The 24,196-nt window shown below is 29.9% G+C and overlaps 1 protein-coding gene across 1 annotated transcript; it reads right to left on the bottom strand.

Moving 5' to 3' along the window:
* Positions 1-1,300: 1,300 nt before the first annotated feature.
* LOC106711945 lies at positions 1,301-24,085 on the bottom strand. Its single transcript, XM_045678482.1, has 5 exons — positions 23,915-24,085; positions 6,060-6,124; positions 3,733-3,911; positions 2,894-3,272; positions 1,301-2,467 (listed from the first exon to the last, which is right to left on the bottom strand). Exons 2-5 carry the CDS (start codon positions 6,081-6,083, stop codon positions 2,414-2,416), a joined length of 636 nt encoding a protein of 211 aa, XP_045534438.1. The 5' UTR covers positions 6,084-6,124; positions 23,915-24,085; the 3' UTR covers positions 1,301-2,413.
* Positions 24,086-24,196: the final 111 nt, after the last annotated feature.

The raw sequence follows: 24,196 nt of genomic DNA, 5'->3' as shown, positions 1-24,196 counted from the left end.
ACGATTGCCTTTCAAATATCGCACGCCGCACGATGTTTTGATGTAACCACACTTATTTTATATTACATACGAAATTAAGTAATGCTCTGTTACTGCTATAACTGAATGGAAAGAAGATAGTAAATAACGCAATTTTAAAACCTTAAATGGATCTTTTGTTCACAAAACTATTTAATAGGTTTGTCTGCACCTGCTTCGCTGAGCTGGCTTTCTTTTGTGACACTTTTATATCAAGTTTGCGCTTCGCTTGTGTTTAATGTATGTTATAACTACTGTGTACTTTTTTAGACTTATTGCAAGTGCTGTAAAAGAATCTGAATTACGAAGACTTGTTTTCATTTGTAGATTCTAAATCAATAATTTTAAAGGTTTCTACTTTAAGATCCTTATTCAAGATACCTTGTAAGTTTTACATGTACACTAAAATAAAAAGCAAGTAATAAATCAATTATTTATTTTACATATTTACAAAAATTACAATTAAAAACTATATTAGTCTAAAAATAGATAATAGAAAAACTGGAAACAATTTTTTAGCATCAAATATTAATAGAAAAAAAAATTGAAAACTCGAAGACGTTACGTAATTATAATAATGATTTAGACAACAAAAGAGATTCAAAAGAGTTCCGTTTAGATTTATAAATAGTCGTTTCTTTTATTCTATTCCTACAAAAGCATTCCCTTGTCGTCGGTTTAAGCAAACGACAAAATGATGATGCATCTAATGACATAACAAAACTTTCAGGTACACAAAGGAATGGAACAATTGAAATTATATAACGACAATATTTTTAAACGAAAATCTACTTCTAAACACTGATAGCTTTATGACGTAACAAATTACTATGATGTCGGGAACAAAGTGTTACTTCTAAAAGTAGAATTCCATAGAAACATTTACATTTTATGAATCAGTAAAAACATCTTGATTTCTCATTTTATTCGCTTGATTAAATTCTTATCATTATATTATAAAAGATTTTAATTCCACTATGTACGTAAAAATCATAGTATTCTGCCCCTCATAGACTAAGTGCATTCGGAAGCGATTCTATAACGAATATAAAAAACATTGAAAAATTAAAAAAAAAAATGATATCACGTGACTTATTGAAAGTTGTCAGTTCTTTACATTTCTGAAATTCATTATGAAAATGTACTTGGTCTAGGGGGACTGCATTGTGAAAAAAGGGAAAGTTTGTAATATTTTTACTTCGGAATGTGATCAAAATTCTAATATATAGATTACAGGAAAAGACTAAATACATTTAAACTTAGGTTATAAAAATAATACGATACTCGTATTAACTTTCATTTGTTATTTTCTTGTCGCTCGTTTGTTATTACAGTCGTATTTAATGGCTTTGAATTTATTTATAGGTTGATAAATTACTTAATTGGGCAATAGGTCGTGTTTGCATCAAGGTGACGGGATGTTAAGTACCGAGACCTATCGGTAGCAGGTGTCCGACATGCTCGAGATGTCATCTTGTGTCAGTCGGCGATTGCCTGGGTATGTAATTAATATCCACGTCGTAGCCCTCCAATCACTTAAACTCAATCATGCGAATCGTTCTTTAGCTTATATATATACCACTAATAATGTCACAATTTGTATCGTAACAATCTATTTTAGAACTTAAGTAAAACACTGAATAACACAAAATCTTTCCTTGAAAAAATAGCTTCAAAGTGCTTTAAAAACGACATCGGATGTATTTTAAAATTCTGGCACTTTTTACTTATTCTACGCGTATATATTAAAATCACAATATTAATTCTGTACCGTACACTTTGCCTAATCTTAGCGGATTTTGTTACTGTCTTCATCTTGAAGATTTATGTTAAATGGCCTTATTCCCTTCAAACACAAGGAAACGTAAATCTTTGAAACTAACATTGTATTGGTCGCGAGTATCACGTAGAGTGCGCTCCATGCACACAACGTTGAATCGTAAACGCAAGTTGTCTATTGATAGACGTAGCGACTACAATCATCATCATCTCCCTGGCCTTATCCTAGTCACGTTGGGTCGGCACACAAGGTTTTATAAACCTTAAAGTTTAGTTTTAATTTTTACAGCCAGCCGCCTGCCTATTGCCAACCCTACTTAGGAGCATAGAGACTACACTGCTAATAAGAATTCATAAAATATCGATTTGAGATTTGATCGTCTATCCTGAAATTTGACAAAAAGGTTGCAAGCGACTGGTTTTGCTGAATACAAACCAAAATATATGCGTCGCGTGCCTGTGTACGGACCCTTTTGAAATTGAGTTGCTTATGTCGCTTAACGACTAAAATCACCGGGTTACGAAGATTTACGTTACCTTGTGTACGAAGAGCCTTATATTTCATAGTAAATTGACCACTGACAATTATAATAATTAAATTAATTTATGAAGGTCATTAATGTCTTGGTTGTACGTACACCGGCCAGCGGTAAACGGGTCGTGCTGTGCCCTGAAAATAAAATAAATAAAGACAATTTTTTAACAAAGTTTAACAAAACAATATGTTTTGGTCAGTGATTTCAGGTATTTTTGTTCTTTTTTGTATATGTTACAACAGATTAGAAATAACAATTCATAAAGCAACAATCGAATTAATTATTCTATAGCCTATAAAAGAAATCAATTGAGTCCACCCATATCATTATAAATACTAATAGTTTGTTGTTGAGACATAATTAGCACATTTGTAGTATTTGAGAAACTACTAGCGCTTGCCATTTCGAGACTTCAAACTATCTTTTAAACATTGGTATAGATTCGGTTATATACATAATAATGAAAACTACCTTTGTACCCATAGCTTTGTATATATACCTATAAGAAAAAGTGATTTTATTTGTTTTATCGTAATTTAACTTACAGATGGAATACTTACTTCTGAGCTAGTTTGTTGACTGTTTTTCGCTGCATTCTTTTCAAACTTCCATTGAACATCACTAGGAGCGTCATCGTCGTAGGAATCATCGATTTCATTTGTTTCAATATCATTTTGTTTCGCATCATCTTGTTTCTTATGTGTTTTAACATGTTGGTTATGATGATATGCGGGTATGAAATATCTGATACCAACTCCGGGTAAGTTTTGTGAAGTAAGTATTTGTGCCGGTGTGAAGTAATTCCTAACAGTTTCAGCTTTAAGATGTTGGTTTGGTAGATACGAATTGACAAAGCTCTGAGCACTGTTAATAGTCTGCGGAGGAACCTTGTAGATAACTTCAGTGTATCTCGGCTGTGGCCTGAAGAATGGAGGTCGCCTGTAAGAAATTGTTAATTTAAAAAGTTATTCGGTGCATTGTAATAATAGCAACTTGTATATTGCAATGCAAATAAATTAAACGATGCCTTTATATTTATCGAATTAACAATAACAGTAATTACCACTATTTTGCCCCAAATATATAGGACATATAAATACAAATAAAATTAAATAGTAACAATATAACTTTTTAATTGACCTCGAATAGCTGTGTTTCTACAAGTGAATTATACCGAGGTAACAGGAATGTACTGATGTGAATGGAAAAGTATATTCGCAGCAATTCGTAGTGGAAAGTTTACAGGCAATAGTGATCGCTTTTTGACTACAACATCGCTATTCATGCCAGTAACCATTTGCGGCGTGATCCTAGCACGCCCATTTCGCCAATTGCTTAAATGTAATTTCAGTTATTTTTTACTATCACTGTAGTTTATCATAGCCTGTTGTTGCCTTACCAAGTAGCATTGGGATCCGGAGAGTCATCACTGCGTTCCTCCCAGACCGGCGCGGGTATTCTGTAGGGCTGCGGGGCGGGCGTCGGCTCTGGCGTTGGGGGCTCTATCGGACCGCCTTTCGTGCCGTACTTCACCATGATGCCTTGCACGCAGCTTACGTATACTAAACATGTCAGCAACTGACAAAATAATAGCATTTTAATTTGAAATTCCACTATTAACAAAAGCTAGAAACTAAAATTACAAAAAGTAATATTGTGTACAAAAAAATTTAATCACTTAAGTCTATAAAGTAAGTTTAGTTATAAACCTCTTTTGCTGTTCATCATTCTGTAAGTTACATACAATAAAATTTTCAATTTGTTGTCCAACAAGACCAAAGTTTACTAATAAACTTTTTTTTTTTATTTCAGTAAATGTTGTTTGAGGTGTCAGAGGTTACCCTTTAAATTGCACTGATTACATGAAATAGTAACAATAATTACTCACATTCCATGCAATAAGTAACTATCACAAATTAAAACGAATAAATAAATAGATGGATAATATAATTTTACGAGAATCAGTATTACGTCAGTTTATTGAGTGGGTGAGAAATAAGATTATCTGTAGTAAAATAGAGCCTTCATCGTGTAAAGAGACTGCAAATTAATTCATTAAAATTCAATCAAGATTAGATATCTTCATCTAGTAACCTTGAAGTGGTTACAACTATTCTAGTGATTCTTTCCCACGCGAAAAAAATATCAGACTTGGAAAATGTATATAAATTTCCATTATTGCCAAATTTTCAAGGTCATAGTAATGATGCGGTAATACAAGTTTTCTTGTATTTTTTTATTTATTTTTTTAACTAATTACCATAACTTTGAAAAATTACGAAAAGGAAATCCTTACAATGACACAGTTTTAAGGTTTTTCACTGTTTCAAGCTTTGTTATTAGTGTCGTGCGAATAATTCGAACTAACGAATTATACGTTACGAATCGAATGTTCAAATTCGATTATAAACTCGAATCGAATAGTTCAAAAAAAAGTCGAATAATACGAAAAAATTCTTAAAACACGATTCGATAAAAGATTTTAAAATTACCTGCAAATGTTAATTTAATCTCTGGTTCTTCAAATAAAATGAGAGGCATAACAATATATGTTGTACTAGATGTTTGTGCCTACTTACAATTAGATTTGCAGCGTCCTATTAAAAATATCTTAGAGGTAATATTGATTAGATTGGTGCTGTACTAAAAGGGTCATATTAAATATACAAGTAACCATATTGCGTTCATACGTACATGTATAAATGTGAAGAACGATTGAAGCGTAACATATTGCGGGCAGTAGAAAATTATTAAACACCTCGAGCTCTACAAACGTTACAATTATAGTTTTTTTTACACTTCAATTACACATCGCCCTGTCTTAACATCCGTGTATATTACGATGATTAAAATAGTCTATTAAGTTTTAACAATTTTTTTCATTTAACTGATTTAAAACTCTTTATTTAAAACAAATGACACTTAAATATGTGTATTTTGAATAAAATTAAATTAATAAATAAATTGATAAATCCTAAAAGCAGCATCTACGGCTACAGCTGTCTGTCTAACATAACCTATTGTATCCATAAATAATGTTGTTTAGATGGATGGATGAATGGATAGATGGATGTTTGTTTAAAGGTATCTCCAGAATGGCTCAACGGATCTCGATGAAATTTGGGATAGATGTAGATCATAGTCTGTAACTTTTTATGATTTTTTTTTATTTCGTGCGGACGGAGTCGCAGGCGACAGCTAGTATTTAATAACTATGTACATATAAAAGTTACATTCTTACCATTTGAATTGTGTGACTTTTGCCTTAATTACTAATGCTGTACTAAAAAATTAATTAAACTAAGGTAAGGTGACCAAACACTGGTTTTATCTTATTAGACTTCATAAATCTTCCAGTTTTGCAAAATGTGACGAAAGTTAAAAGAACGAAGAAAAAAAAAAATTACAAATAAGTCCACGGAATGTTGTTAATTGCACAAATACTAATGTTACAAGTCACCATTGTTTTTACTCAAAGTTAGCACATAGACTTTGTTAACCTTCTTAAAATTTCGCTTCAATTTTATTAATGCACCTTCAACAGTTATCAGTAAATCTTGATGATTTTATAAACTTATCTAACCGCTTTGAATTGTTTTTGCTTAATTTACTGCCTTAAAGTGGCGTGTGGTAAGCAAAAAGCGCCAAGTTAGGGGTAATTTATCAATTATTTTTTTTGCAGATCTTATAACAGTATAATCGAGGAAGGAATAAAAATTTACGTACCTGCAACCGTATAGAGTATTTCATGGTTGTGGTTGCCTTTTGTTTAGGCTTGTCCTGATATGGTTCTGTAAAAACATAAGTGAACATTTATTTTATGAACAAAATTTTAATGAAATTATTTACTCTTTTGTAAACAAAACGAGCGTTGGTGGCTCAGGGGTTAAGCGCTTGACTTGCAATCTGCAGGACCGGGGTTCGAATCCCGCCATGTACCAATGTGTTTTTCGATTAACATATGTACATTTATCCGACGTTCTCACAGTGAAGGAAAACATCGTGATGAAACCTGCACATATCTTGGTGACTATGGCCTAGTCACCCCTTACTTAGGGTAGGCTCCAAACCCCTCGGGGGACGTATATTGTATTGATGATGACGATAAACTATTACTCGTACGAGTGTTTTAGAAGTAAAAATAAATAGATAAAATAATAACGTCAACATCCTAAATATAATAAATCGTATCATGAAAAGAAACATTTGGTAATATTTGAAGGTACCTAAAATCTTCTGTACGCGACAAAGTTCAAAGAGCACAAAGAGGCTGACATTTCCAAAGCAGCTCTGTTAATTTTGTAACAAACAACAATAACAGGTATGTAGGCCTCATAAACTAGTATTATCAGATGGAGGTATTTAAGATAGGTTGTTTGAAGGATATTTCATACGTTTAAATAAATTACGCGTATCTTGTAAACATGATGGCTTAGTTGCTTGTTGTGGTAGTTAGGCAGCTATATTATACGTAAAGAAGCACTACAGTTAATAAATCCATATAATATTACTTCTTACTAACTTACTTATATTGTAAATGCGAATGTTTAGATGGATGGATGGATGGATATTTGTCAGCAGGTAACTCCAAAACGGCTAAATGGATCTGGATAAAATTTAAAACATAGGTAGATTACTGTCTAGAATACATAATGAATGTCGCGTAAGCTACGTACTATTTATTAATTAAATAAATATTACAGATCTAATAAATTATATTAAATTCAAGTCTGAAACGTAGCCAAAATAACGGTGGCTTTTTCTAAACAAATTGCATTATTGTATATGCGTTACTTACATTATTAATATGCATTTAAATAATTATAACAAAATACCCACATCTCGTTGTACATGTTATGCTCGTGACATACATATACATATACCTAAATCTTTACACAATGCATTAACAAGTGCGTCAATGACAATATTTCTGGACATATGTTCAATAATGGAACCATATTTTAATTCAAGGACGGCAGCAATATTCAACAAAATACCCACGTAATAAAACCGAGAAGATATATTCTTACATGATAATCGCTACAAGATTTACAAATTTTTAATACGAGTCGTGTTTTTGTATGACCCAAGACTTAAATCAGATTGCAATTTTTATGGTAAAAGATAAACCTACAGTATTTGTAGTTATCGGTTAAGAAATGTAAGAGAATTGTTTTATTAAAAAGCCAAAACTCTATTCTTGCTGAATTCCTTCAAAGTCTTAGTTTATTTTCGATAGTTTTCTTTTCTTCAATTTTAATGCTCTACTAGTTATAACAGCCAAATATCTACCTATCATGTTATTGATTATCTTTTTATATTGTTTAAAAATATAAAAAAAATCATGTACATCATGTGTAAGAAGCAAATTTTTTTTCTGTATAACATACACACTCTAATTTTATTAATAAAACATAGATTATTAATTTATACTTGTGAAAAAGGTACTGGCAACTTATAAGTCGTTATCTAATTAGCCGATGAGAAATAAATGGAAGAAGTAAGTCAAGTAAGATCTTGGTATGCACCTCGACAACTGAGCAATGCACGAGCTGTTTATCCTTCTGAAGTTTCATCATTTGTGCCATTAGAGTATCTAATTAGATCTATATTAAGTAGTATGCTAAGTGTTACAAATGTTTGAATTTTTTTACTTATTTAAGTAATTTGTTCCTTATTTAAAATTAGATAAATTAGATGAAGTTATTCAAGTCATTGATAAAGATTTAAAGTATTTGTTTATAGACATGTGTACTTTTACTACTACATGTGTAATAAAAAAAAAAATCCTTGCCTTAAAAAAAATATTTTCAATATTACAAACAAAACGATGTAAAATATTCATGCCTAAAACACTTTTGAGTTTCCGGTGAGAAACACATTTCTTACAACATTAAATTAGTTAAAACATTGAAAATTTTAAAATTAAAGCAACGAAAATGTAAAAAAAATCACTGCCAAAAGTGTCAAGAAGTCTTGAGTGAATCATTTACATGTTCTAGCACCTATTTCCATTCTAGGTATTAATTTCCCCATACCTGACACAGAATGTATCATAAACTGAGCGCTCATTACTCTGACGACGTAATAAACCAGGAACGAACTGTGAACCTTTTATGGGACGATTGTGACATACTTTTTTTACCGACACGTTTCTTAACAGATGCTGTATTTGAATATAAGGAAAGTCTTGAATTTTAATCGCTTAGGTTTCATGTTATGGTAAAGTTGTTTTAATTTTTTTTATAATGTTGTCAATAGACTAAATTAATACGAATTTTTGCTAGAAATTTTCGATGGAAATTAGTAAAGAGTTTTAATGATAAACATTAAAAAAATAAGCCTCTGTGAATTTTCTATAGAGAGCTTGAAACATAAATAAACGCAATAGACGTATACGTAAATAAAATACTTTTAGCTTTACGAATATTATAAAAAGGAATGATTTGATTGTTTGTTTGCATTAAGTAGGATTCGAAATTACTAAACCGATTTGAAAAATTCTTTCACTGTTGGGAAGCTATACTTTCCCTGGGTGGCATAGGCTATACTTATTACTAGATTTTTTTTAACTCAACGAGGACGAAGTCGCGGGCAACTACTAGTACTTTAAATCAAGAAGAACTCTTTTGCAAATATATATTGCATTGTTATTAATTATTAAAACTGAAGTTATATTGCACGCAAATGCCAATATCTTTTTGCTGTAACATTCCATTAATATCACAATGTTGTATTAATTGTTAATATTATTAATAGGTTATGTCAAAACATATATGACTCTATTCCTCGGTGATAAGGTACACAGCTTTTGCACAAGTTTATGAATAAGTAAAGCATACTTAAGCGCCGAGGAAGCGATATAATTGGTGTTTCTCCTTGGCTCAGTGCCTTGACAATGTGTCAAATAACAAAGAGCCAACATTATTCAGAACTTGTAATGTAAATTCATTGCACCCACTCACGCGTATATTGTTGCCCAATAGATTACTGGGTGACAAGTACTTGATACACACATAAACACTTTGTTTACCACTGGAAGTTAAGCGAATATAGCAACGTAATTAGTAACTAAAGTAACTTGAGTAATATAAAAAACTAACTGTCGCCCGCGACTCCGTCCGCACGGAATTAAAAAAAAAACGGAATAAATAGCCCATGTGTTCTCTGGAAGAATGTTATGTTCTTCATCTGTGCCAAATTAAATCAAGATCGGTTGAGCCGTTCCGGAGATACCTTCAAACAAAAATCCATTTATCCAACCATCTATCCATCTAAACATTCGCATTTAATTAATTTTAGTATGATTTAAGATTATCATGATTTTTATAATGTCTATTGAAGTGTCAATTTTTCAAAACAAAGATTAAACTTAAAAAAATGTTATATTTTCGTATTTTTTATAGTTTTCTTCAAATTGCCTATGGTCAATTTAACAAATAATATTGAAAAAAATATACAGGTTATTGACATACTGATGATTTACACTCGTGACAAACCTGAACAAATTTAAACTATCAATAACCTTGAGATCAGAATTAAGCATTGTATTACTGTAATTATGAATTTAATTTAATAAGTAATTCGATAATTCTACACTTCATTGCACGCATCACTCGTGTTACCATGGCCATTTTTGTTAACCTTTTAAAATTTTGTATTACACTTGCTTTCGCGACTTCATACGCGTGGATTTAAATATATATAGCCTTAATAACTCAGTCATAATATAGCTTTTTAAAGTAAAATAATTTTTGAAATCTCTCCAGTAGTTTTTGGGTTTATTCATAACACACAAAAATACAAATACAAAATCTTTCCGCTTTATAATGTTAGTATACATATTAATTAAAAACCAACTCGGCAAGCATTGCAATGCCAAAATTAAATAACAATAGTAACTTTAAATAAACAACATAATGTCATTAGTGCAAGCAAAAAAAAAATAATTCAAAATTAATCTACTTAAAATAAAATACCTATAATTTCATGTTAATGAAAAAGAATATAAAAAAAATAATGAATAAATCTGTACGTTTTAAACGGTAAAAAAAGTATTGAATGATTTAATCGGCTATTATTTAATGTTTAAAAAATTACAGAATTGAATTAATCTACAAGATGCGTTATTATATAACATGTTTATAAAATAACAACTATCAATTTGTCGTGTAAATATGGAATGGGACAAGGATAACACGTCCATTTCATTTAAATATAGGTCATTATCAACCAACACATCACGTAAATCGTACCATTATAATAAACTTACGTTGTTATTATTTTGCAATTTAAAATTGGCGTCGTTTCATATTAAAAGATATTTATAAATATCGAGTTTCATGTTTCACAGGTTCAGAGTTCATGCAATAACTGTTTTTGGTTTAAGTTTATGTCATATTATTGTTTGTTTATCCCCAGTTATTAATAACAAATGTACCGTCTGCATGAATAGGTATGATGCAAAAAAACTACTATTTACTAATATTATAAATGCGAAAGTTTAGATGGATGGATGTTTTTAAACGGTATCTCCAGAACAGCTAAACGAATATTGCTGTACTGTTTGCCATAGAGGTAGAACATAGTCTGGAAGAACAGTCTACATATTTAGTGTCGATATAAACAAGTTGCAACTTATTGCTTATTAGGAAGATTTAATGCAAAATATAATAAGTAAGTATTTTCATTATTGTGTTTCTATGGAGTTCATTAATATGGGCAATGCTTACAATGTAAATCTTTTCTATATGTTATCTGCAAAGTTAACAAGTCACGTTTTTAAGGTTATAATTGCATTCATATTGAGAATCATAATTGTAGAGATTTATGCAAAATTAATCTAATTAAATAATGTAGAGTATAGAAGAAATAGAAAGGGTCTTTAATACATTTTACAATTATAAATTGCTGTAGGCTTTTTAATGAATAAACACTATCAGACTAGTAGCAGGATGTGAGGCAATATTAGCAAAACAAATAAAAGGAAAATTATAGACCGGTGTTTTATTTTTTGTTACTTAGACGTTACCGACGAAGTTTGTATGTCATAATAGTTTTTTTGTTGTTACGTTAGTCTAATAATACAGATGTGGGCAATAGTTTGCGTTATATTATTGAGATGTGCTATTTTTTCTTAAATTATTTACCTCAGCATGTCTTATATTCGTAAGTCTTTGCCAAAACTCATTAATGTTAATAAAGTTATTTAATTGGTGTTAACACAATGACACAGGTGTTTTTTTATCTTATTAGCACTTACCTTGCTTAATAAGATAAATGCAATTATTTCTAATTTGAAATCTAACAAGGTACATTGTGGTCCGCCAATTATTTTCATTAAAGTGTAAATTGAATTTGCTGGATGCAACACGAGGAAGTATATTTAGGTGAGCAATTGAAATAGTCGGAGTTTTTATTTGTTAGATATGACCTATAAATTATATAAATTAAGTACAATTTTTTAGTATTGGTACATTTATTACGTTGTAATAATTTGATGCCTAACTCAATGTTAAGTAAAATTAAGGTAATTGAAAAGCATATTTTAAAATAATTTTCATCAAACTGTAATTTTACTTCAGTCAAAACTAATTATTAAAAAGGTGCCGTTAATTGTGGCCTCTAAATTAATTTTTGTGATATTTTCAATGTTCGTAACTCATTGATTACAAAAATACCAAGTGAAAAAAACGCGTGACATGTATTATGAAAATTTTGATGATTATGCAATACCATCGATGATTGATATCACCAACTGGCTGCCGCCCGCGACTCTGTCCGCGTGGAATAAAAAAAAAGTAATTAATATGCCTATGCCTATGTGTATTCCAGACTATGTTCTATATCTGTGCCAAATTTCATCAACATCCGTTGAGCCGTTCCGGAGATACCTTTATACAAACATCCATCCTTGCATCTAAACTTTCGCATTTATAACATCAGTAAGATAACATCAGATTATTTAATTCATCAAATATGTCAAATTTCATCTTGAAGCTTTAAATAAATAAAGAATCAATGTATATACATGGATTGATGTATACAACACAACTTATTTATCTTCAATTGTCCTCAATTTGTGTTTAATTGTCAACCATGTTATCATAAAAAAATGAATACGTAAGATAAAATCAAAATGTACTTAAATATAAAGACGAACAATAAAACAACCTTAAACAACGCATCCGCTAAAACAAAACAACATTATGTATTATATGTGTTCGTATTCTTTATACGATTAGAACAATTGCAACGATACTATTATCATCAAGAAGTTGCAATTATATTTTTAACAAGCCATTGTTTAACTCGAGTGTGTAATACAGTAATTAAAGATGGGTTAAAAAACAAGGAAGTAGTCGCCGGCCTTGAAGAGCGTTCGTCGTTTCATTCTAATATCTAAAACTCTAAAAAATAGAACATAATACGTTTATTAAATATGTATAGATGTTAATATATTAAAATATCAACATAATAAGTATCCATGAAACTAATATAATTAAATATAAATTACTCTAGAACCTAAATCTAAAAACCTTAAAAAATATAATATAAAAAATAAAATATATCATTAAAAGGAGTCCTTTTAGGCGAGGTTCCCAAGATACTGGCAGCGTTACAAAAGTTAAATTATTAACTAAATGATATAAGCAAAAGATCAAGCGAATTAAACTTGAGCTAAACAATAAACTAATCTAAAATATTATAGTTTAAAAAACTGACTTTGTGACAAATTATGTGTTCTAAATAGTTCACCGACGTATAAAATGTCTTAATAACAACATAGTAGAACAAGTTTAATATCTGATTCGTTAACTTTGAGTTCAAAGCACTCGTAGAGAAGTAATTTCAATGTAAGAACTGGCGCATAATATACAAACGAAATCGTTAGTTACATTTTTAATATGACATTAATATGAGCATTTTAAAAAGATTTTTTTTTTAATAATGACAGGCATTTAACAAAAAAAAACATGCTAGTGATTCATTTTCAATGATATAAAGATAGAAATAAGAATAGAATTTCTTTTTCTCTAATTGGGCATTAGAAGGTTTCATCTATATTAATATAATAAGGAAATATTTGATTAATTGTTCGTTTGCATTGAATAGACTCGGCAACTACGGAACCAATCTTAAATTTTTAATTCAGCGCAGACGCCAGTTCCTTTACTATACTATAACTTAATCTACAAAATTTCGTTTCATAAATGCTTGTTATTCTTTGTAAGTTATCATCGTTGATTTAAACGGTATAAAAGTATGACGAGGACGCTACAGATAAAATGTTAAGTAATAGTGGTCCAGTATCACGCAACAATGCAAACCGCCGGCCGAGTTCACGGTCAACTTGCTCTTACGTAACTGTCATTAAAATGATGTACAGTAAAACAAAAAAAAAACACCATACATGTCGCAAATAAGAGTATTTAAATTAAATAAAAAAATGCCACATTAAAGTTTTAACACGTGAAAATACGACTAAGTGACAAAATAAAAAAACATTTTTGATACCCGATTAAAAATAAAGTTTAAAGTTAATAACTTATAAAGTTAGTATGTGGATTTTGAATAACTGAATTTTACAAGCGAAGACTTTAGAATTTGTCAATATATATGTATTATAAACAATCTATCTCACAATATAACTAGATTTACTAGACGAAGAATTTCAATAATTATCCAATACCTCAACTGAATACAGCGGCAACATTAAAAGAAATAAAACTGTAGTAGCATAATTACGTGAACTATAATTAAGTGAATTAAGATTTTTAATCAAGTTGTTGATCCCTACGACCTTAATCCGTAACATTAAAATACTGCGCCATACATTAGCATACGTATCTCATTAAGTCTGAGCAGTATGACATCATTCGACGTAACACTGAGGAAGCAACAAAATATTGAACTTGTCATAGCATTGACGAGAATTTAAATGAAAGATTTATAATGCTGTTTTAGAATCAAAATTTTCGACAGGTTTTGTTTGGAGTTCTTTATTTGAAATTCTATTATTCTAAAATTAATTTACATGTTTTTCTGTACAGTCAATCTAGAGTTAGAAGTTAAAAATTATTCATACATAGATCCATACAAATTCTCGGATTAATAATATTAAGTATAATATTTTTGGAATGTATGTGAATACTTTGTAATGAATTGAAACCTTGGTACGGTTGATGTATGAAAGTCGAATCGTCTTCATCATTGTTGTGTAAACTTCCATCGACAATGGAGGTCAAAGTGCGAAAGTTACGTGCGCTGTTTGCGGTCACGATTGTTTATTATTAAAGTGTAAGAGACGTGAAATCAAAAGCACGTGCAATACCTTAATTGCGGCTGACGACGTATCGGTTTGTCTGATTTTTAATATTAAAGAATGCATTGTCTCTTTGAATGTATAAGATTGATATTGGACTTGATTAAAAAGACGTGAGAAACTTAATTAAATAGAGAGATCTATTTGATTTTTTATTCACAATTGAACTAAATTTTTAGACAATTGTCATTGCACATGTTGCGGTTGTGTTTTGTCTTGAGGTTGAAAGGTGTACTATCCATTTAACTGGTATTTAATGAAACGGTTACAAAAAAATTACGTGTAATAATTCACCAGGTCAAGAGTCGCGATGATGATCGTTAAGAAATTCGATTACGATAATTTTAACAGTCCATGTTGTAATGCAGCTTGGTCACGGTTCACTGAACTATTTGTGCGCCTGCAAAATTACCTGTCAGCGATCTAAGCGAGCGCGTGCAGATCATCAAAATGCAATAAAGGTTGTAATTGAAATGTGAACCGTGAAATAAATTTATTAAAACATATTTTATATTTAACTGATAAAAAAACTGAACAAATGTCCTGATTTAAATAGAGAAAAAAATCTCTCCTATTAATTCGTAACGTAATTTACTAGACATAATTGTTATGTGTCATGAAATGTTGTTATTTTCATTTTTAAATTTGTAACCAATAAATTACGAGAAAAAAAAAGGTGGAAAGGACACATCAAAAAGGATGACAGATGAATCAGTATTTTTTAAATTGTTCGTAAATTATTCTGAATTCTAAGCATACTTTTGACCGATGTGCTTTGAAAGATTAAGCAATTTCTTGTGTCGTCTCCTAATTAGCATATAATGGAACACGGAGCTATCAGTGCGTAATGAATGAAACAGAACAAAACATTACATGAAGCCGATTAAGTAATCCAATGTTATTTGACAAATTGAACTGTGTTTTGTCATGCTGAACGATTTGAATGATACTCGTTAGTTTAAGTAATATCATATTATTACTAGAGATGATGGTTACGTAATTTCAAATAGAATTTTGTGACTTCATTTGAACAAATTATAAATAATAGGTGATATAAATAATAGATAATCGTCATAAACTATAGAATTACAATAGAATCTTTTAATTCAACCATTGTAATCGTGCTCGAATAACTTTCATATCCTTTACTGACTGGTACAAGTATAAAAGACTTAAACGCGCACACGTATTCGATGATACAAGATATAATATGACATAAAAAGACAACCGTATATGAAAACAATGGCAAAACTATTTTGAATTTTTATACTCCAACTTCCGAGACCTTCGAGTTAGTGAACATAACCTACAGAGATGTTCGCCAAACATTCTATTTACCATATGCATAAAGATATTTACTTAAACAAATCATTATTGAAGTAAAATATGATGTAAAGGAAAAACAGACAAGAATAACATAGAAAATAGGCGTGTAATAACTATTATTATTTTATATCTCATTATCTATATAATACATTTTATAAAAAAAATAACAAAATATATTATATAAAAAAATAGTATACCAGTGGTGAGGGCTACAGAGACAGGAACCTCTTCACTATGCTTATTTTTTATTATTAATTTATTAATTTCAATGACCTCTGTTACTTTGATATACCGCATGTAATTTCTTGCCTAACTGTTTCATTATGATCAAATGTAGATCTTGTGTAGTAATGTGAACTAAGTTATTTTACGAAATATTAATACTGAAAATTTTAAGTATTGCAATCCTTGGGTTAATTTAATTCTGTTATAGTTTGAATAACCAAATCAGAGTTTGTAGAGACATCGAAATTTGGATACATTGTGAGTATAAAAGATTAAGTTTCGAACTATATCAAATTTAGCCTGACTTTGTAACTAGTAACTATAACTTTTGTTTAGAAAATAATCAAGTATGTAAGAATATATTTCTTTTAACTTTCTTTAAAAACAGAAACGAAAAGCAGTCAAGGCCCAGAAAAATCTCGATAAATAACGATACAAATTTTTCAATTTAAGTTCATGTCTCTTTCTATTGCGGTACAGGACGTGAGTTTTATTATCAGATGTTATAAACACGCGTACACACTATAGAAGGAAAGATAAGGTAGTGAAAGCTGGGAAATTGAACTCACGATGTTCGTGGGTACTCCAGGTGGATTGTATCATACCTAACCACATTTAGCAACTAATTAGCTTAAAACAAAATAGTTATTATACATTCACCAAGTAAACAATAAAAATAATTGCATTTGTTTTTGACTGTAAGTCTCTACTACAGAAGCAACCGTAGAAGAAAATTCAGTATATCTGGTTTTTTTTTTAATTTTGGTTATAATTTCTATAGTACATAGTTTAGTTTTAACCAATTCACTAGTACTTAAATGTACTCTTGTCATAATGACACACAAATACTAATCAAAATATAAGAACTAAATTTTAACACTACGCTACACAAACTAATAAATTGTCTTACTTATCTTGTCTGTCATGTTGTTAAAATATCAAATAAACATTAGATTACGTTCGTGATTGAATTTAACACGATTTACAACGCTCCTAATATTTGTAATAAATTATAGGAGCTACTTAATGTTTAATGACTTCACGAATAAAGTAAATTCAGCTCTGACACATTGACACAATTATATTTAGTTTAAGTTAACAACAAAGGTCTTTTATATAAATTAACTGATCCCTCAATCTGATATTTGATTAAGTGATCCCGGCATGCATTGAAATTCCCGTCGTAGGTTTAAATAACCATCTCATTTTATGTAATTTACATCTAAATATGTGCAGTGGTTTAGAAACGCAAAAGGACTAACGAACATTAATTTTTATTAAGAAGTAGGCGTTTTTCGTGAACCAACCGTAGCATTCGTATTTATAATGGAATGTCAGACGTCCTATAAATCTTGCAATAAATAAGTAAAGAAGTGCGGTGTACACGATTACAAAACCGCAAAGACATTTTGTTTGACTGTATCGCGGAGCGGGCATGGGAAGATACGGCCGGTGTCGAAACTCAATTGGGTGTAGGAACGCAAGCTGTGTTAAAATTAGATGAAGCAACCGAGTCCAGCTACGAAAGATTCTATTTAGATTTAATCATATATTTCAAACATTTACTGGGTGTATCATGTCATTTATTGCATGTTAATTGCAACTAATAAAACTAATAAATTTATTTGTTAACAGCATGAAAGGTATTATTATTAGAGGTTAGTGTTTATTTCACCTTTTGCCATTTGAGATCACTGTTGGGCTTGTCTAGTCGCGTAAATACAGTATTCATAGCCGGATATATCTGTAAAATATGCTAACGTAATTAATTTGTAATATACGATCACTGTCCTTTAACCCAAAATTGATAATACTTTACAAATGTTCTTATTTTTATTAATATACTTCAATATTAGTGTGACTAGTACAATTATAATTCTTTTAAAAGGTCCTTCACAATATAAGGGCCCCAAAAGCTTTGATTATGAAAGGGTACGTGCTATCCCTGGATAAGCCTATTAAATTTTATATATATGAAGCGAATATATTATACAGTCATTAAATGCTATATATAAATCGTAATTCAGTTACCAAATTCAAGTGAATGCTGCGATACCTATTGTAAGATGCATCTCAAATTTCATACGCACTTGTTCCAATAATTTACGGAGCGTGAACGATCAGGTTACAAATATAAATAAAACGTCTAAAATGTTACATAAATGTGGATAGTCAGTGCAAATGAAACGATTTGGGCTTATTTGCACATATCTTTATTATTACATTCCCAGATATATAATATATAGATTATGACGTCCCCTTTTATTCAGTAAAAAGCCCTTTTAGACTAGAAGTTCTATTGTTATCTTTTCTTTTAATTTTCTTTCAAACTCAACTTCCAGCAACTTATATTAGCATTCGGAAACAATCAGTATACTATAACAATATTATAATACATAAATAGTGCCTGGATATTTACTAGAGAAGGCACGACGAGCGTGTGAACTCGGTCGTCTTAACAAGTACCATTTCCCAGTAACCGTATTCAGGGCGTTTCAGATTTATACAAGTTGTAATGAGTATAAGTCGTATATGGGATGGTTGTAAGTGCGATATTCTGGTATAATTTTATAATATGTCAATGATACTTTCGTATCGTGACTCGCGTTTTATGGACGCCTTGTGTAACTCTTCCTAGACGACAGGTCACGTACGTGCGTTGCATGCAATTAAAAGGGATGGTTTACATTTAATTAAAAAAAAGTATCGATCATTCTGTATGATAAATAATGTCTAGTATAGTATTATGCAAACACATTTGTCTATTGCTTTATTTATGACGATTATTATTGATTGACTAAGACGACAATTTACATTATCTTATAAAACTTGTTTATGTATTCCAAGTGATTTTCCATAATTATTTTTCATTTCTTTATATGTAAATAAAATAAATTAAATTGAAATTAAATTACTGCAATAATTAATACAGTCAAAATCTGTTATAACGACATCGAAGGGACTACTCATATTGAGTCGTAAAAACCGATAGTTGTAACAACCGGTGACAGGTATTAATAGGAAAGATATGTAATAACATTCAGCCAGGACCTTTGATTTTGGTCAATTTAACCGGTATGTTGTTCTAAACGATGTCGCCATAAACGGTTTTGACTGTATAATGAAAGGTCTAATTTGCCAGCTTATTTTGGGAATATACTTAATGGAAATCTTCCATTAGTTTCTCTGAAAACAGATAAAACATATCTCGGCAATGGAAACCCACCGTGGATTCCATTAATTACAAATGTTTATACACAACGTGATTAACAAAACACTATCCCAATGACGTTTGCACTTCAGTCTAACGTTTGTTTATACTTTGTTTAATCATCTACGTACATGGATAATTGCACATTCTTTAACAGCTACGCGCGTAGCTGTAATTAGTTAGCATTCCAAGTTTATTTGTATTATTTATAAACTAGTTTATGTTTATTCTTCAAACATTAATACATACAACAATACAATACATTGTATTTTAATTTAATAAGGTTAAAAATTAGTTTTAACGAAGTATAAAATATTTTGAGATGTAGATCATTTAAGATAGAATTTATACTTTTGTATAATGAATTTTAACAAGTCATAATTTACAGCGCATTGTATAGAAACTAAATTATTAATGACGTCATCACCTAGAATATAGGAAGACATCTTTACAGAACTCAAGGTTAAAACATATTATAAATTCTATTAAAAATAAATCTAATCAAGTTCGCTTATATATTATACATTGAAGTGATGGAAAATAAAAATGGATCAAATTTATGCGCATAAATATTATTATCATGACTGGTTTGAAGGCAATATTGTATACACATAATTGTGCAACAATCAAAAGCTACTTTGTACAATTAGTTCTTTATTTTTATTTAGAAAAGTACGTTAATTTATAATCTAATATTATCGGTACTTCGATGTTTATAGAGTAATAAAATAATTTACCAAAGTTTTCAGAGATATAAAGTTCCAAAGATATTAAGTAATTTATTAAAATCTTTTTCTTTGTCAATTTGAAATGGTAACAAACGCCTATTATACATTTACGATGACTAAAATTAGTTGACGACTAACGAATTAATATATTATATTCATGCAAACAAGTTCCAAACGATGTGAAACCAGATTTATAGGAAAAAAACTAAATGTAAATATTTAACTAACTGGATGTGTGGTTGTGTAAATTATAATAGAACTAGCTATAGCCCGCGACTCCGTCCGAATGTTAAAAAAAACTTATTTAGTAGCCTATGTGTTCTTCTAGAATATGTTCTACATCTGTGCCAAATTTCATTAAGATCCGATGAGTCGTTCCGGAGATACCTTCAAACATCATCCATCCATCTAAACATTCGTATTTTTAATATTAGATAAAACATTTATGGTAGGACTAATAGCGCAGAGTTTAGTGTGAAAAGCAACATGATTTATGTCACAAATACAAATTTTGTCATAAACTCATTCTATTTAAATAGTGGAGTAGAGATTCATATAAACCTGAAAATTAGATTTCAAAGAAACACGAAAAAAAAAATAGCACAAAATTTCCTAGAACTGTTGCAAAATTGTTTTATAATTTTTTTGTCTGCGTCTTACTTCCCAAACCGATTCAGATAAAATACTCAAAGTAATATTACAAAGGTAAACTTGTCCTTATAAAAAACAAAAATAATGCTAAAAAATAGAAAAAGGCTTATACTACGATGTAAACAAGAAGTGTGGTGTGTAATCAAGTAGGGATTTTTAAACGTTTTCCGCGAGTTTTTCTTAGAAATATTTATGTCTATTTTTATAAGGAAGTTAAGAATTTTTCCTATGTTTTCCCATTTTTTAAATTTGCAGGAAAATTTTAATCTTTTTTCCTAATTTTTAGAATTAAATTTTTTTAATATATTTTCATTGTTTGCTATACAAAAATTGTTTTGAAGTGTCTAGAATTCATTTATATAAAATAAACATGTTTTGCTTCAAATAACATGATTTGGAAAAATACAAAACCCACTAACACTGACAAATATTTTACAGAGGTAGTAATCATGTAAATTTTTTAAATCTATTATTGAATCAGATGAAATGTAAATTTGACTTAAATGATGTTGAATGAGTAGAAATATTAACAAAAATCTATATAAATGCGAAAAAGAGCCGTCGACATTCTAGAAAACCAATGAAGAAAATTCCAATATCTTTTAATACATCTCTGGACATTTAAGATATGCCATAATACATAGGACTTAACACGTTTACGGAAAACGCGATAGGTCCATAAAGTCGTTTTACGATTATGTTAAATTGATTTAAGTTTAGTAATTTAATTGATAAAGTAATGGTTAAAACGTAAAGCCATAAAATAAAACTTACGCATTTCTCACACTTGTATAAGTTAATACTTTAACAAAAGTGTTATTCCGAATTATAACAGTCAAATGGTCACCATTATTTTGATGTTTTAATATTGCTAACATTAAAATTTATTTTTATTTTATTTAAATATTCATTTGACTGATTATATTGTGAATAGTTATATGTATATTTATATTCAATTCCAAACTGTACGTATTTTTATTACAATTTATACAGATTGTATTTCAATATACAACTAACTTCTTCTAACCTAAAAATGCAGTGTTCAATAAAAATTCAACATTTAAAAGTAAAGCCAATTTAAAATGTCAGTTGTACGTGAAGGAATTCAATGCACATTTTATATAATTTTGAGTTGGATTTACATGATTTGTAACACAAACCGTCATATTTAAAATTTCAAGCATGGAAAATATGAATTCGTAGCGCAAGAAGCAATTTTTTTGGAGCTGATTGACTGTGGGTTAATGTGGGAATTTTAGTAGAAGTCAGTAATTGGTTACTGCTATGTGGAATCAATTTTAATCAGCGGGTTAGGTATCTGGACGTGTAACACGATTTTGTGTTGTATTTTTAACCTAACACACTTGAATGAAAGGCCAAAATAGCCTTAATGTAATAAACGTACGAAAATAAAATCTGTACTCATAATTAATTCTAAAAGACAAAAATAAATAAATAAAGCATCAATAACTAATTAGTAGGAAGTGGATTCACTTCAGAATAGAGCAACAGAATTCGCGAACGCGTTAATGATCTAATGAGTTGAGCCGCCATGCCCTTGACACCGCATACGCCGCCTTATACAGTTTATACGGAAGTATCACACCAAATTAAGAACTAAGTATTAGCAATCTTCAAGAAATAACTATATCATGAACCATACTAACACAAATGTCGTTATTTATGAAACAGACAATTTATCAATTTGGCGTTTTTGTACTCATATAGATTCGAACTTTAATGTAATTTGAGTAATTAAATATGTTTCAATTACTTTATCAACAACCTTATCGATGTTAATTTTGTGCAATACTTTGCATATTAAATATCAACCACTTCTTTATACGAAAAAACGCGCAAATTATGAACATATAATAATATGTTGTTGTGTATTAACTGAACTGACATACTGTTATCTAGTTAGGAATAGTGATCATTAAAGACGTCGTAAAAGTTAGTGGCTAAAATATAGAATATATCGCAGTAAATCTGGATTCGAATCGCAAACGGGCAAAATTTGAGTCTCAAATTTTTACTCAGCTCACGCAAACAAGGAGCTTAATGATATATTTACTGTTATAATAACACGAACTTTACGGACATATGGTCAAGGAAAATGCATTTTTAATTCAAATTAACGACGCCGTGAATGAATACACGACTTGGTGACATCTTGATTGATGGTAGCAATTTAACTACGTACACTTGGAGATATATGTTTGGCACGAGCTCCACACAATATTCCATTACGAATAAAGTAAATAGCTACATATATAATGATTGAAACTTAAAATTATTTATTTTAAATATACGCGTAACACTTGAAACCACTATTGTAACAGTTCAAAGACGTATACAATCTATTATTTTAAATCTCACATCGTTAGAAAGCTACAAATTGAATGTCGTAAAAAATAATCTGATGGAATTCATTTTTAATACGTAGTAGTTTAACGAAATTTAAGAATAAGTTCACTATTAAAACTAGTTGAAAACAATCCACCAAAATAGCGTCGATGTCTTTAAGACGAATGTGGTCATATGCCTAAAGTGCACCGACGACTTATCTGCGTTGTCTAGAATTTTAGATAAATTATTTGATTGACTGACCAGGAAATACAATAACGTGTCCCCAGATAGCTGTAATGGTACTTATGTACATATATTTTGCCAGAGAATAGAATCGTACATAAAATTATTCGTCATGCTGTACGATTCCAATTTGCTTCTAGTTCGTGGAGAGAAAGCTAATTATTTTAACTGCTGTAAAATTTCAAAATGTATAATTTTGAAGCTATTAAATAGCAATTACAGTGCCATCTCATAATATAAATAATTATATCCATATTTCAAAAATTAATCCTTGTACTGCGAACAAGACTAAAGGTTTAAAATTATCAAGAAGAAAAATTATTCGTAAAATAAACAATATAAACTAAAGAGACTAATGAAATTGTAGTGTAATGATTTAAAGTTACAATGATAAACGAGACTATGGGGTTGCATCCCTCGATGACTATAAACGATCCAACACGATTTAACTAAAATAGTACAAAAACATCTTCAACAATTTACAAAATGTAAAAAAATATAAATAATTAAAATCACCACGCACCCTTGTATTATCCACGTACTGGTATCACGTAGGGTTGGTTAACGTATCACTAATATATTGATCACTAGTTTTATAAAGAGGCGAGTGGCGAATGGCGAGTGGCGGATGTGTCGTCCTCTCGGCGCGCGAGCATCAACTGTCCGTCCCGCCAGCGTGCACCTCCACGACGTCTGATAACCGATAAGTATCGCCGATGAAAATGCATTACGAAAAACATCAAGTGTATAGTTACAATCAACAAAAGCCATGCAAAATTTTTCAATATGATAATTGGTGCATTCG

The sequence above is a fragment of the Papilio machaon genome, chromosome 6 (assembly GCF_912999745.1).
Source record: "Papilio machaon chromosome 6, ilPapMach1.1, whole genome shotgun sequence".
Classification (NCBI taxonomy): domain Eukaryota; kingdom Metazoa; phylum Arthropoda; class Insecta; order Lepidoptera; family Papilionidae; genus Papilio; species Papilio machaon.
Note: the sequence above shows the minus strand (reverse complement) of the source record. Positions and strands in the feature narration are given on the sequence as shown.